The sequence below is a fragment of the Pteropus alecto genome, unplaced genomic scaffold (genome assembly GCF_000325575.1).
Source record: "Pteropus alecto unplaced genomic scaffold, ASM32557v1 scaffold50, whole genome shotgun sequence".
Classification (NCBI taxonomy): domain Eukaryota; kingdom Metazoa; phylum Chordata; class Mammalia; order Chiroptera; family Pteropodidae; genus Pteropus; species Pteropus alecto.
This window is the reverse complement of record NW_006431918.1, coordinates 2,515,236-2,532,119: the sequence shown is the minus strand read 5'-3', so window position 1 is coordinate 2,532,119 and position 16,884 is coordinate 2,515,236. Positions and strand designations below refer to the sequence as shown.

The 16,884-nt window shown below is 37.3% G+C and overlaps 1 protein-coding gene across 2 annotated transcripts in view; it reads left to right on the top strand.

Moving 5' to 3' along the window:
* Window positions 1-16,884, top strand: part of INPP4B (inositol polyphosphate-4-phosphatase type II B) — a 557,392-nt gene that overhangs the window by 509,582 nt on the left and 30,926 nt on the right. For both annotated transcript variants that reach the window (XM_006906232.3, XM_025042642.1), the window contains 3 exons: window positions 2,182-2,279; window positions 7,106-7,218; window positions 10,611-10,765. In XM_006906232.3, the coding sequence (XP_006906294.1) occupies window positions 2,182-2,279; window positions 7,106-7,218; window positions 10,611-10,765 (366 nt within the window). The remainder of the gene's footprint in view (window positions 1-2,181; window positions 2,280-7,105; window positions 7,219-10,610; window positions 10,766-16,884) is intronic.

Below are 16,884 nucleotides of genomic sequence, written 5' to 3'. Positions count from 1 at the left end.
GAGAATGCCACTCTCTGTTGCCTTTTTTTATAAGGATGGCTGTCCTATTGGATCAGGGCCCCACCCTCATGACTTCATTCAACCTTAATTACTTCCTTAGAGCCCCCATCTCCAGTCACAGCCACACTGGGGGTGAGGGCTTTGACATTTGCCTTTTAGATGGACGCAAACATTCAGTCCATAATGCTAACGTTACTCTAGCAAGGGTGGTATTTTTAAAATACTAGTTGATTGTAATGTCTGAAAAAGTTGTAAGAGTATATTTCAGAGTTTAAGCAAACTCTCCTGTAGCGTTTCCTGGGTCTGTGTTCCTGTCCTTCAAGTTTAATTGAATATAAAGATTCAACATTGACTCTGTACGAGGCACTACTCTGCTAACCTATGGGACACAGGGAGCATGGGCTGTAACAAGAAGAAATGCGATGCCTGTCCTGAAATTACTTACTATACAGTAAGGAAGACAGGTCAACAAATAGGATTTCAGTCTGACTCATGCAATAAGCAAACTCGTGGAAGGGGCAGGAATTGTGGAGAAAAGAAAGTGGTTCATAGATAGGAAAGGGTTTCATCAGGGAGCTCTCATAAAGTAGATGAGTAGCTTTCCAGAAGGCTCTGAAGGATGAATAGGAATAAATCAAGCTATCAGGGAAAGTAAGATATTCTAGTCAAAAGGGGAGTCACATGTGAAAAGCCCCGAAGGTACCAGAACCTGCTAGTAGAGAAGAAGAGTGGAACTACATTCCCGGGGTTCGGGTGGCCTTCGTGCAGAAGCCGGACGCTACACTCAGGAGACTGGACTTTGTCTTCACAGGAAGAGGAGAATCAGTGAAGTTTCGTGAGCTGGTATGATGACATGGTGTTAGGTGAACTTTTTCAACACTTCATTTATTGTATTTGCAATGCCTGACATGTAGTTTATGTTAAATAAATATTGGTAAATCATAGAATGATGTAAAGCAGAGGTCCCCAACTCCTGGGCCGCGGACCAGTTCCTGTAGGAACTGGACCGCACAGCAGGGAGTGAGCAGTAGGCAAGTGAGTGAAGCTTCGTCTATATTTGCAGCTTCTCCCCAGCACCAGCATCATCGCCTCAGCTCCACCTCAGATCATCAGGCGTTAAATCCTCATAGGAACGCCGGTCCCTGGTGCAAAAAAGGTTGGAGACCGCTGATGTAAAGGGTGGATTGGAAGGGACGGAGACTGGCAGCATAGCACTTGAGTATTTGGGAGGCTTTATCTCCAGTCTAGAATGGAGATAATTAAATACCTAACATATAAGGAAAAAAAAGGAAAGGATACCAGAGATGTGAAAACATCAATGTGTAGTGGGTGAGGTAAGGAAGTGAGGGTAACCTGAGTTAATGGCAGAATATGTTTATTTCTAAATAAAAGAAGAAAGTGGTTTCAGTTTTTGGTTATGTTGCATTTGAAGTGGGTTAGGATGATACACACTGAAATTTTCAGTTGACATTAGAAATATAAATGTGAACGGAGATATCTGGATGGAGACGCATACGAAAGCCATTTGCACAGCATCCTGCTATAGAGAGACAAGTGGATTTTAAGTTTAAACCTGAGAGATGCATAAAGAAAACACAAGGTTAGTGATACGCAGGTATCCTAAGAAAGAGGCAGAAGAACACCAACGCAGAGGCTTTAGTTCTTCATGGTGTGGACAGAAAAAAAAAAAAGAAAAAGAAAAGAAAGTTGGCAGAACTTCTCCCTGGGACGTTGCAGGGCTCTGCCTGTGCCTACAGCACATGACAGTGTGTTTAAGACTGTGTGCCACCCAGTGTCCACTCCTGGTCTCCTAGATCTCTCCTCACATGCCATGGGTGAGGGGAAAATAAGAGGTATAAATAGAGAGGAGTCATTTTATACCTCAGAGATACAGCAGAGGCGGAGAGACTGACATTAACCGAGTATCAATTACGTACAAGCACAGGGGCTGGTGTTTTAGACTTGATATTTCATTCAGATTTACATCCGATGGTTGTGAGAGCATGTTTTGTTGTGTCAAAAGGAATCGGTGGAATCAGGGCCAGTAGGGACGGGAACGTGTGTGAAATCTTGCCATTTATTTTGAAAGGAAAGATAAAATGTGTTACTTTCAGAGGCTATTTTATAACCTACGACTATTTTCTTTCTTTCATTTTTTATTTATTTATTTATTTATTTTAGGTTTGGAGATGTCTCTTTGCAAGAAAGTATTAATCAGGAAAATTTTGAACTTCTAAAAGAATATTACACGACATTTATGGAAAAGATGCCTCCTGATTGTAAGTATGTGAGTTACAGAAAACAATAACAATGTCTGGATTTTAAATCTCCAGGAGAGGTCGGACATAGAGGTCACTGGAAGAAAGAAGCATGTGGTGGCGATGAGAACAATTTTGCCCAGGTGGCACGGTCACACCTGCCTCATGGCCCTGATCGCCCTCTCGAATATGTCCTGCTGCTCATGCTAGGACTTTAATTTCAGTGCCACTGAAAAATGCCAAAAGTTAAAATAAGGAACGTATCATTAGAAATCTCAATTGACTCTAACAGAAATTTTATATAGTTCTTAAACTTGCAGAAGACTTTAATAAATGTTTAGGGTTTTTTTTTTATTTATAAGCTATGTCAGATTTATCATGGATATATAAGGAAAAAATCAGATCAAATACAAGTTCTTTCGGGAATACAGAGCGATATAAAGTAAGGAAACAATTTACCGAATAACTTATTGCAGTATTTTGGGGAAAGTGCTAAGGCATCCAAGCCTATAGAAATTTTACACTTTTGAAATTTTTTTCCCATTGTTCTGTAGTTCGTTTCCCCACAAAATTAAGCACATAACATTTGAACGGTCCAAAGTCAGACAATCGAGAACGTCTTTGGAGTTCATCCATAAGTCGTATAAATATTCTAAGATATTTACAATGATAAGAAACTAGGTTTTAATAATATAAGAAATATTTTCATAATTTTAACCAAACGCTGGTTAAAAGTCTATCTGTCACCTCATCACTGGCAATTTGTATTCTGATACTCAGTTTGAACTATCTTAGATGGCAGGGTTTTTAGGTGTTTTTATAACATAATGAATCTTGTCTTAAAATATTACAATGGCATATGCATGTCCATGTGTGTATAGTCAGAACATTTCACCTGTAGTTTTATTGTTTCATTTCATATAAAATGTTTTTTAATGCCAAAATGAAATTAAGGGAGATTCTTTGACAGCCAGCATACTTATGAATTTTAAATTTGTTAGTTACTTGAAAAGTTAATTATATAAACAAAACTATTTTCTCATTAGTAATTAATGAAAAAAAGGTTTAATTTGAGCCAAGTACAGAAATTCTAAGAACGGACAATCCCTTCCCTATAAATCTTTGCTGAATCTTCATCTGAATCAAGAAGTAAATATCTGAAATTGGCATCAGAGCTGTTGATGACTGTGAGGTCTATTTGCCAAGTCTGGGCTCTGTGTGTTGTGGATTTCTCCCTCTACATCTTCTTTGTATAGTGATGAAACCCTCCGACAGTTCTGCGTTGACTGAGGCACAATAAATCATCAAGGTCCAATTCCCTTTAAACCCTACCTGGCCTCTTTCACCCACTGGGGAAACTTCAGCGGGGCAAGTATGGGTGCTTCTCTCTCTCCTTGCTCTGATCTTCCCATTGGGTTTCATGATCTCAGAAGCCATTAAAGGCCCCTTTTGTGCCCACTTGAAGCATTAAGACACTTAAATCTGCGGTTAGCAACATAAAAATAAATAAATAAAACAAAAAAATAAGCACTTTTATAAATCCCTAGCACAAACCGTTCCATGTTTTAGACTCACGTCACAGTTCATGCATGATTTGTTGCTCTTGACTAACGGTTGGACAAGCAGATGAAACACTTCTTTCTCTCCCGTTTGGGGAGGAGTGACCAAGCATCAAGTCATCATCTCAAATCTCTCTGTTCTCTCTTGATAATTATGAACATCTCTTGCCATTTCTCCAAAACAAAAGAGAAGGATATTGTTGTACATGTCTATTGGAAAGTTTCCACTCGTTGACTCCTATGTTATTACTGTAAGGGCGGGCTGTCTAGCCCTGGGAGCTAAGAAGAAAAAACAGGGCTCTTCGTGAGCTAAATATTGTAACTTGTCTTTACAATATTTGATATCCCTGTCCTATAAATAGCTGGTTTTGTGGCTCAGCAATATTAAAAAGATTTCCCCCTACCAGTTCATCACTATGCTACCCTTAGTGTTGACTTTATCGTACCTCTTGGCCCCTCATGACTAAAGGATGGCTGGCGTGAACTATTCCTGTGCTCAAAGAGATAAAGAGCTTTTCTTCCCCCTTCCATTTTATAGGGTCCTGAGCCTCACTCAGCTGGAACAGCACAGGTCACTTGCATACCCCCTGAACAATTGCTAAGGTCAAAGTCATGTTCTGATTGGCTTAGCTTTATATGCGCATCCCTAAACTAGTCCTGATTTCAGGGGTGATGGGCTTGAACTGACTGACTTCCGAGTGAGAACGTGATTGACCTGATGTAAACTTTATGCCTATTATGCAATGGAAACAGATAGAATAGGTGCTGGGAGGCAGCCATAATTTCCATTTCATCTGGACACTCTCTGGCAACCTCAAGTCATCAGCCATGAGGCGATGAAGCCATTGCCTTGGCCTCATTAGTCTCACAGTTCCTTCAGCTGAGAGGTCACAGTCCCATTCTTGTTCATTTGTCAGCATCCTGTCTTTGATTCATAGCCATGCTATATTCAGAACTACTGTTGTTGAAGAAATATGACATACGACAAAACAAGGAGCAAGTAGGCACTAAAAAGTGACCCTGGACTTGGCTATTCTGTTCCACTGAGCAGTAGTGAGAATGAAGCCACTGGGTGACTGTATGTGGTCGTGATCACTGTGAGCGAGGACATGCTCTACTTTGGATGAATTCTGGCTTTGGCCTGAGAAAGTAGGTATCTCGTCTGAGGCTATGGGCTCTCTTAAGAGCTGCTAATGTCTTCCTCTACTTTTGAGAGTTGACACAGAATTTAGTACCATAGCCTCTCTGCCAAGTCTTTTATTAATTGTTTTCCACTACAAGTCGATGAAGCTTGACAGGGTTATTGTCCTCATTTTGCAGTTAAGAAAATAGGGACAGAGGGTTAAGCAACTCACCTGAGACCACACGTCAAAGCCGGGGCAGATTTGGCATGAGAAATAATTGTCCTGAAACCTTGGCTCAGTGCTTTCTTTAAAAAGAATTATGAAAGTTTCAAACAAACAAAAAAGAACAGATCGTAAAATAACAAACACGTGGGAACCCATCACTCAGCCTGACACATTTCACAAGAAAAATATTTTCAGGTAGAGGAGAAGCCTTGCTTGTATTCCTTCTGGTTCCCATCCCTAAATTTTCCTCCTCAGAGAAAAACAATACCCTGGATTTGGTGTTTTACACTCTCATACACATTTTTACTCCAAATATATGTAATCATAGAAAATATGGTACAGTTTCGTGCATTTAACTTTATAACATGAATTATTATTATCTTGTGTGAATCCTCATATAATTTGTATTTTTTGCTCAACATAGTTTATAGTATATATACATGTTGATTCATACAGCATTTCTTTATTCATCTTACCTATTATATATTACATTGCATTAATATGTTAGTTTACTGTTCTCTTTATGAAATATAAATTTTTTGCTGTTGTTTAATATAAACAATAATTCAGTGAACATTCTTGTACTTTTTATCTTTTGATTATGTTCTTCAACCCCATTTGAAAAAAAGAATACACCTATGCAGACAGGCACTGAGTTGTAAATGCCCTGTCTAAATTTGGTATTAGAGTGATGCACGAGTGAGGAGCAGAAATAAGACTTATTGGTTATTTTTACATTTGAAAAGACTGATTTTAAGTCTAAAACTAATCTATGTTTTGTGTATACCGTGACTTTTGGTTGATATATCGGGATTTATCATTTATATCTTGAAATCACAGCCATTAATCCACAAACTAGTCATAACTAATGATATTTCTTTCCAGAACCAGATCTGAATTTCTGTGGCCTGCTGGATTTTTGTCAGGTTGAAAAACAATCGGCAGCAAGCAAAGTGTTGGATTGATAGGGATGTGCTCTGAATAAAGCAAGTTTTATCATTATAGAAATAGAAAGGGTGGCCTGAAAATTTTCAACACGTCAAAATGATTTTCTTCTAAAAAGCATGCCATGGGGATGGAAATTTCTAAGGAACATCATAGGGATGGAAATTTCTAAGGAACATCTTGTCTGTCTATCTTAAAACACTCTTTTTGGGGGGTAGGAATGGCCAAAAGGGCAGCTATTTGCTTGATTTATATTTAGGAGCTGTGTAGTCTGTTTAAAATGGCTAAATGAAAAAAATTTCGTGTCAACAATGAAACTAAATTATTTCAAAAAAATCATTATGCTTTATTATGAAGTCTCAGAATTCTGAAGAAGCTGGTCCATTGTGTTAATATTGGAACTGCTTTGTAAGCACCGCCAGCTAATTATGAAGACACTAACATGGATTTGGGGGAAATTACTGGCCTTAGAATTGGGATACTAAGATTTTTTATTTGACTCTGCTTCTGACTATGAACTTTATATGAAAAAAGTCGGCTAAGCATCAAAGACAAGACGTTGCCCTAAATCAGCGCTTTGCAGAATTTTTATGTTGACCTTATGTATTTTCTTGATTCAGACTAGCTACTCGGTAGTAAAAATGGAAGGTTCTATCTCATGTCTCACCTATGTCATGCTTTGTCTGAAATGAGGCAGCAGCCATCATCATTAAAAATGTTTCCTTGTCAGTATAATAGTATTATGTGACCAGGTGACATTGCCATAATTACACAAAGAAGTGGATAGGGAAAACCAAGGCATATTTCCAAATAAAGACTAAACCAGGAGGGACCGATAAGCATGAGTAGTATCCTCAGGTAGTTAATCTGCTCCAAAGAGCGTTTGTTGTTACAGAAATTGTTTTTTGCAAATATGTTGAGGAAAACGTCATGTACAGGTTAATACTGACTACTGACACTGGTTTTTCTTCTCCTTTTTTTTCTTTTTTTTTAGACATTTCACATTTTCAAGAACAAAATGATATAAAAGACCTACTAGAAAATCTCCATCAAAATATCCAAGCCAAAAAAAGGAAGAATGTAGAAATCATGTGGCTAGCTGCAACGGTAAGCACTCTCCTGTCAGATCTTGCTGTCACCATGAGGGCCATGGTGACAAGAATACTGGGTGTCTACTAGGTAGGGGCCAACTACTGCACTTTGAGTTACCATCTGTCGTCCTCCATTATCCTAGGGGTTTGGTATTTTCAGTGTCATTGGTAGTTCAATCGATAGACTAGAACACAAAATGAAGGAAGTTGCACTCCATAGGAAAGAATATCGCTGCCTGGCTTTTCCTGTAAATCCTGGACATGTTTGCACCTGGGAGCTAAAACAAAGTGTCTATGATTTTCTTGATAGGCATGTTGCAATGTCAACTGCCCATAACAATGAGAATTTTGAAGCACTGCTCTAGAGATACATGATTTCCACAGAATGTAGTTATCAAATCTCCGACTCACGGCCTCCTTCAGCCTCCTGAGCACATCTTTCAATTAATGAGCTTGTAAATGTGTTGGTTAATTTAGATATTGGCATAGACTTTATTACTGATGGGTTGCTCTTGGGGACTGAGCTGTATTTTGTGTGGTTCTTTCTCATTTAATGTTACTCTCAGGGTAGAAGATGTCTTGCTTTCCCACCCTAGATTTCTACAAGGAAGAAGGAGTGAATCTTGTCTGTGTTTCTTAAGCTCTTATCTGGCAACCATTCAGGCCAAGCTCACATCAACTTAGGAATTTGGTTAAATATCAGACTCTAAGGAGCAGATCTTTTCATCAGGAAAGGCGCGCTTTGGAGATCTCTATGATGAATCCCGTGTTTGTCGTTACTGCTCAGCATTGCTCACGTAATTTAGAGTTCGGTTAACCAACATCCTAGCATGCTATATTCATTCTCTATCAGTGGCTTTTAAAACAGAGCCTTCCCCGCCTACTGCTAGTGCTTCAATTATAATGCAATATTATTTCCTCTCTTCCAGGAAAAAGGAATGGACAATTTTACCATCAGTCTAGATATAAAATAACTTGCCAAGAGCGAGGCAGAGGAAAGCTGCTTTAGTTTCCCTCCACGCCCTCTTGGAGCCCCAGAGAAGAGCATCAGTGGTACCAACATGAAACATGGCTCTCAGGCAGCTCATTTACACTGGCCCCATTGAGCACCATAGCACATTACACGAAGGTTATTTTTAATAGTTCTTTCCCCAGTGTGGCCCCTCTATATAGCTCCAAAGCCACACTGGTTGTTAATTCTCACACAAATTTCACAAAGGCAGGTCGTAAGTTATTTTTGATATTTTACTAATAACGTGACAGTGTGAAGGAAGTTTGATCACTTACTAAGGCTATCTTTCAACTTGGGAACATATACATGTCATTATATACATATCATGCAGTTATGTAAATAGGAAAGTGAAGGGTGATCACCTGCAAACACAAATGTATATTTGTCCTTAGTATATGTACTTACCCTCCCCTTCGAATTTATAGAAGAGTTTTCCCAGAAATCCCATACATTCCTGAAATATTTTTTTTCTGAAATATACATACTGACCAAATGCAGCTTCCTCACAGGTTCCCATTGAATGAATGAGTGCCTGCCTCGATGAATGCACGGCACCTGTAGTGTGCAAATTTGCATTCCGTGGGAATGCTGACTTTGTTATTAACAGCGTTTCTGTAGGCTGGTACCTATATCCTCTTTGTAAACCAAGGACCATGATAATATCCTTAAAATGAAGAAAAATAGAAATCCTTTTTGACATTTTCCAAAAAAGCTTTCATTTCTGCCTCAATTTCACTTTCTTCCCTTTTTAAAATCTATTAATGAAATACTACTTTTGTTAAAGTCTTGTGTTTTACTTTAAAAATACAAAGCTTGGTTTTATCTTAATTTAATTTTAAAAAATAAAATTGAGACTCTAGAGATCAAATGCCATCAAGTGTGTTAAATTAAGCTCATATAGTTCAAAAAAGTTGTAGAAATACAGACGCCAAGACCCAGCCTATCCACTCTGATGAAATTGCCCCTGCCTCCTCTTGATTTTAAATTTAGAAACCTAAATATCTTTAGTAGTGACAATATATTTTAAAATAGACGTTCTTTTTAAAAATTATATTTTATAAGTGGACATCGAGGTCTGTATTTTATTACTATAAATATAGGCAACCCTTTGTTATTTTTACATTAAAATTTTTGAGATACTGTTTATTTTAAAGGATTAGTGTTCTCTAGACAAAGAAAAAGATTATACAGTGAAATTATATTCTCACATTTCCCTAGTCACTTATGTTGGAAATAGTGAGAAAGTATCAAAGTTCTAATAAGGACTTGAAATTCATAGTTTAAAGTATCAGAATCACAATTAAAACATGGAGAAAACTCTTGATGAACTTTACTATTATATCCTCTCCTCAAAGCAGGCCTCCTTAATGGCAGATAATAAAGCAGACGAGTACTTTATCACATTAAATTTGTTTTAAGTGCATGTTGATTAACATTGTGGATGCTAAAGTTGATTATTGGTATCTCATATCAGAGCCGTACCATGGAGTATGGAAAAGAAAGGAATGGAATGATTCACCTGTTAACCATAAGGCAATGAGAAAAGAGATTATCGCTGCTCAGAGTCTTCTCCTAATTTACATCAGAATAGCAAAAAAAAAAAAAAAAGGAATTACAAAGAGAAACAGGGAAACAAGATAGGACAAAAGTTAAAGACTTGGTCCTTGGCATTAGGTAGACTTATATTAGCATCCTGGCTCTGCTTTGTGGTGCACAAGTTATTTAACCTGTCTATACCTCAGTATCCTCACCTGTAAAATGAGAATAATTGTACCTTCCTCCAGGGTTCATGTGCAGTTAATTAAAAGAGTAAATCTATATGAAAAATTTTAGCAGGGTACCTGGTACAGAGTAGATGTGCAATTACCAGCGGCCATTTGGGGGGCCCTTATTTTTATTAGTTGTTTTGATGAGTGTTCGGCAGTCCCCTTATCTGCTGTGCTAGCACCATGTAGATGTCTGAGATCTCATGACATAAAACCAAGACCAGCAAAGCTAGCTTATATGTCAAGTAAAAAGATTTTAGTTATTTACGATTCAAATCAACTGTCTAATCCAGGAAGTCCAGACGGTTTTCCCACTCACAGTTATGGTTGCTCCTGAGCTCTGATCATTACCATCATCCCTTCAGGGAGCATTGCTGCCTCTGCTGGACATTTACCATCTCACACAGCTTCATCAGTCCCACATGTCACATCATCCAAAGAACCAAATCAATTAAATCTATTCCACCAGCTTTTGAAATGAAAAGGTAATGTTTTTACACTGATAGGGCAGATCGAACCGACGATCATAAATTAACATAAATTTGGTGCATTTAGACAAGAGTTTAGAGGAGTGCCACACTTTAGAGTCCTACAAATAAAGGATAAAACGTTTCTATGTCTGTGTTACAGATTTGTCGCAAACTCAATGGTATTCGGTTCACCTGTTGTAAAAGTGCCAAAGACAGGACGTCGATGTCGGTGACGCTTGAACAGTGCTCAATCTTGAGAGATGAACACCAGCTGCACAAAGATTTCTTCATCCGAGCGCTGGACTGTATGAGAAGGTATCCATCCCATTTTCCAACTTTCTTTTAAGGTCATTTTAAGGCGTTAGTTGTTTTTTGTTTGTTTGTTTGTTTTCCAAATACATACTTTACTAGAGGACTAATCACTTAGTAACCTTGCTGCATTTTCATGGCATATATAGCTCATGACATGAAAGATAGAATAATTTTAAATATTCTCCCTACTCATTTTAGGCAACAGAAGAAAATATGACTGGATTTTGATAGTATGCATAGAAAATATAGTTCATTAGCTTATTTGAACCCAAGTTAAGGGTTCTGGCCCTTTCATAGATAACACTTGAAGAACACAGTTTCTTTATATGTAAGCAGTTAGAGATATGCACGAAATAAAAATTAAATCATTATCCAAACAAAAGCTTTCCAAATTGCAACTAACAGGTTCTCTTTCCATGGCTTGCAGGGTCTCTGGCTCAGCAACTGCCTTCCTAAAATTATTGTCATATCACTCATCATAAAGAAGGAGTGACACTGATATTTTAAAATAGAGAATTAGCGATGTCACTGTGCTGACATTTAAAATGCAATGCCTGAAGTCATGTTTCCTGATTCATTTTCACAATAATTAAATCTAAAGTCTGAGCCATAATGGAAAGGAAAAAGTGACCCATTCACAATGTCTGTGAGCAAGGACACACGTTAATTAAAAAGTTAAGTGAAATTGTCTCATTGCCACAAAGACGGGTTCAGAAGCACACCAGGAAGCATGGGACAGGCTCCTTGTTCCCAAACAGAGATGTCATGTGATGCTCTAGAGAGCACTGCTTCTTATCTGCCATGTCATTAGCTTCCACTTTTCTTTTAACCGCGATAGCCTTTCAATGGAGACCTTGATGCTTGCCCGCACGCGTTCTGTGCCTGTATGTTTTCTCCACTAATGAGAGGTTTCTGAAGCCCTCTGTTTTACCCCATTCCATGTCTCTTGGCATTTGCATTGTTCAGTGGAGTTCTATCACAGCTTTTGATAGTTGTAGGAGGATGTCTTGGAGGCCTGACATGAACATCTCAGCCATAGGAAATATATTTGGTTGATATAAAAAAAAATCTTCTTTCAAAAATAATCTCTCAGCACTAACAGGGGAAATTCAGAATTTGAGTATGAAGTCTTCTAATGTGCATAAAAAGAGTAAAAGTGTCACTGTGGATGAAAAGAGGGTCTGGGAGAGGAGAGCAGGAGCACATGATATTATAGGCCAGACATACCAGACACTAAAACGATTCAACCAACAAAAAATAAGTGAAACCGTTACTTGTTTGTTGAAGGTGGAGGTAATGGATCTTTTTGACAATGTTTTCCAGCGTCATAGTTTTTTGGAAAGGGGGGGATTTGCAGAGCTTTTCGCTGTGCCATCTGGGGACCCCACACTCCAGGCAGTGGCTTTAAAATGCATGTCAGAACCACTTCTGGAGCATTATAAATCCACATATGTTTGGATTCCGTGTGGTTTATAACTGAGATCCAGGGATCTAAATTTTTTAAGAATTTCACAAATATTCTGGGGCACAACACTGGGGTGGGTGAATCAGCGTTTTAAAGGAGTTTGAATTTTATGTTTTCGAATGAATTGAAGTTTTTCATTTGATTTAACATCAATTGCAATTTATTTTACTTTTGAATTATTCTAACCACCTTTCAGGCTATTTACTGTGGATTCTTTTAAAGTTCACCAGGGTTATAATATCATTGCTGTTTTCCTAGTTTATTTTTCCTCATCTATATTAAGTTTTTCTATTTTATTGTGTTTATCTCTGTAAGAGTTGCAAATTATTATATATAGATGAGCAAGACATTGTCGATAAAAGGAAATAAATAAAGCTTCACCTAATTGCATATTCAGAAACACCCTTACCAGAATAAGCTTCATGAGAATAGGTATTTCTGTTTTCCTTTCTTCACTGCAATATCACCAGTACCTAAAATAATGTCTGGTGATAGTAGGTTTTCAATAAATATTTAAGGGATGAATGAAAGACATAGGGTTCTAATACTCAAGTTCTTTATATACATTGACATTTGGAATTCGCTATATCAAATTATCACTCAGTCATGACATATTTTTAAGCAAAAGTTTCATAAGACAAAAGCAAAAGCTTTGGAAAAGTTATGATACAAATTCAAAAACAAACAGACCACAAAGAGCCTACCTTAACTCGCAGTCTGAATCCACTCTTGGTACAGTTTTCAAAAATTTCATTCTCTCTTTTCCTATATAGCCAGTATTTACTTGCAGCTGCACGCTTCCAACGCGTGCCTCTAGTTACAATCTGCTTGACCGAACTAACAAGACCCTCCTCTGATTAGAAAGTTAGCAAGGTGTCTAGGTAGATCTCACACTGTAAGACACTCATGGTAGTTGCCAATAGCGCAAGTCTGAAACAGTGATTCTCAACCACCATTGCCCATTTGAAACTCTGAGGGCTGGGGGTGAATGGCAGGGGTCTATCATAGACCAGCCTCTGGGATGGAGCCAGGGTAGAGAACCACGTGACTAAAGTCTGGCTCATTTAAGTAGTCACCCTGCAATAACTGATTTGAATGGCTTTGTGGTAAGTTATAATCCTGGTCTATATATCTTTCCTTTGGGTTCTGATGTTATATGTATTGCCAAATTCTCCCTTGATCAACTATAGCAGAAATTTACAAACTGGTGGCTGCATAATCAACAGATTAAAAAAAAAAAGAAAAGAAAAGAAAGGGAAAATATAGTATCAGCACTCAGTTTTCAGTTATGGAATCTCATTCTAAATGCTAAGAGCCATCTCGTCCCAGGGCATTTGTAGAAAGAATTTCTGGTAGGGACTTTTAAACTTCTATTTGATTAATAAATGATTAGGATTGGAATTAAAAATACATAATGTGACTGGATTATAAAATGTCATGTTTTATCAAAAAATAATTTGTTGGGAGACTTAATTGCCACTAAAAAGTAAATTAAAATGAACATGACAGTGTACTGTTACTTCCCTTACAGGAAGTCTAGGATTATGTATGTATACAGTGTAACATTGTAACACCATATTACTTAATTGTCTATCTGTAAGTTTTATTTTCCTTATGCTACATTACACGGGAATCTATCATTCTATAACGGCTCCTTAAAATTAAGAAAGTTGATATGTCGTTAGTAAAATTAATCAGGGTACGTTTCAGCCTATAACCTATCTATCACCCTTGAGATACAGGACTTTAATCACTCTATTTTAGTAAATATTTAATTCACAAGAGAGAGATTAAAGGTCCGTTGAGTTTACTATTGAGTTTTACTATTGCATTTCACATTCCGAACATACTGTACCTCAAATTAATGTTAGGGGAACATAATTTATGAAATGTTTTACTTTATAAATCATTGACACTTAATATAAGAAAAGGTTTATTTTATTTTATTTTTGTTTCTCATGACTTATTCCTTTGTTGGTGTCATTTTTGAATTATGTAGTTCATTTGTGTTGAAATAGAAAAATGGCTTCCTTCTTTCCTTCGTCTTATTTCCACTTCAGCTTATTTTTCTTTCCTTTTGTTTGATTGTACTAGAGAAGTACAAGAGAAGAGCTGCTATTATTTCATAACATCCTCTATTTCAAATATTAAAGTGAATAATAAGCATTGTAGAGACAGGTAATTGAAGCTTTCAGTTATCTCTGGGCTACTAGAAAGGGACGTGTTCCCGTAGAACAGCATAAGTGAGAACAGTTTTTCCCTTATCACTAAGTGTTATCTCTTCCCTTGAGAATTTCAACGGTGCGTTTGCTGCATTACTTCAGTCCCAACCTGTGAGAAATAACAGTAATAAGCCCAGATGGGGTCGCCATCATCTTAGGGCTCTTATAATTGCATGAAAACCGACCCCACTTAGGATGTTTTTGCTTCAGGGGACAGTAAGGTAAAAGGTACTGCAAAGAAGATACTTCTTTAGAAATCATATTGGAGCAAGTATCTCTTAACAAGATATCTACATATGAACCACCAATAGAGAACTGATCTTACTGGAGAAATCAAAAAGATAACCTGCAAAAAAAATTTCAACTTCCTGAACAAAATGTATATGCTAATTTTAAGCAATCTTCTTCATACATTTATGTGCGCCATATTCTTTTATTACAAAAAAAAAAAAAAATAGTGGTTTTAAGGTTGATTTCTTCTCCATAAGTTGTTTGGTATAACATATTTGTTTTCTAGCATTAGTGAATTGATTTGATACATATCAAATATAAATATAAATGAATCTAGTCAAGATAAATAGATTTAACTTCTGCCACAAACAAAGGTTTTTAACATCAGGAAGACCTGGTAGTTAAATCCTTGTTTTAACATTTATTATCTGTGTCATAAATGTTAAAACAAGTTAATTGGACAAGTTAATTCATCTCTAAGCCTCAGTTTCCTAATCTGTAAACTAAGTATAACAGTATCTTTCTGTTCCATAGGTGTCGTTAAAAAGAGACCACTTATTTAAAGTCTCTGTGACCAGGGGATATTAAGTGCTGTGCTTAATAAATGTCATCCTTATTAGATGCTCTGCTTAATAAATGTCTCATTGCTCCCCATGCTCTCCCATCTCTCTCTGCCATGAGTTATTCTTCCCTAGGCCATGTTTCTCTATAAGTCCTCCTCTGAAACTCCTAAAATCGAAGAACCTCCCTGGTCTTCAAGGTCTTGGAAGTCCCGGGGTTAATTTGGTTTCTAAACGCTTGGGATAGGGGGTTCTCTGTAGTCCTCAGATAGCAGCGCCTTAGCACTCAGAGACTGGAGCCAGTGGACGTCCAACTCCTGAATGTCCACAGGCTTTATTAACAACTTGGGCTATCCGGTCAATAATGAGCCAGGAGTCCCACCTCAGGAGATGATCTGGGCAACTATAACATTAGCAAAAATATGTCATTGTCATATGCATAGTCAAAAGTAAACATTTATTGAGTATCTACTGTGGCCATGCCAAACAAAGGAAGAAATAGTTTTCTAATAATAGTAGCAGCTAACAGTCAACGAGTTCTCACTCTGCACTAAAATTACATTAAACATTCTGTATGAAGAACCTCTATTAATCCCCACAATGCTAGGACAAAGGAGATGAGGCCACAAACCTAGGAAGTATGAAGTATTAGAGGGGTTTGGAGGAGAAAAGGAATCGCTGTGGCCTGGGATAGTCCTAGGGATGGGGTGGAATGTGAACTGAGGATGATATTGGTAAGTAGAAAGGAAGAGATAGGAGTTCTTGACCAGGAATATCTAAGCAGTTATAGCTAAGAGTAGAGTTTATTAATCCATCACATTTGTTAAGTGTTTTTATTTACATAAATGGTATATAATGTGTGTCACATTTGCCCACATATTCTTCAGCTGATATCACATTTTTGAGATCTATGTTCATACATGGGATCTGGCCCTCTCCTTTAAACAGCTGTATAATATTCCCTTGTGTGACTAGACTACAATATATCTATTTCCCTATTGAATTTTAGATTGTTTCTGATATTTTGCTATTACAAGCAATAGTGTAATAGACATTCTCGCATGTATGTCCATGAATACCAGTTCATAAACTTGTTAAGTGGAATGGGGTGGCAGGGCATTTATATTGTCAGTTTTACTAGATGCTACCAGATTGCTCTTCACAATAGCTATACTAATTTATAGCCCACGAGCCAGGCACATGTTCCTGTTTTTCCACGTGCCCCAATATTTTCACTTTAAGAGTTTTTACCCATATGATGGATTAAAAGTGATACCTTGATTAAATTTGTATTTTCCCAATGATAAGGGACATTTAACATCTTTCTAAACATTGATTTCCACTTCCAGCACCTCATTCTTAATATGCTCTATATTTGGGGAGTTTGCCCATAATTGCAAGTTAAACAGATTCCAGCCTTTATAAACCACTGGGTTGTTGTGTTTAAGTCAAATTCCAGAAAAGAGGGTTTCAAGAGTGATAGTTTTCTAAAAATATTTTTTATTTGTTTTGTTTATTCAAGGAAAAAACAAAAGCAGAATGGAATAGGACAAGGGTCTCTTGGGTTTGGATAGAGAAATGCACAGTGTTTTGACAACAGCCTGTGGCAAGTTATGAGCTTTGTAGCGGAGGTGGGCAGAGCTC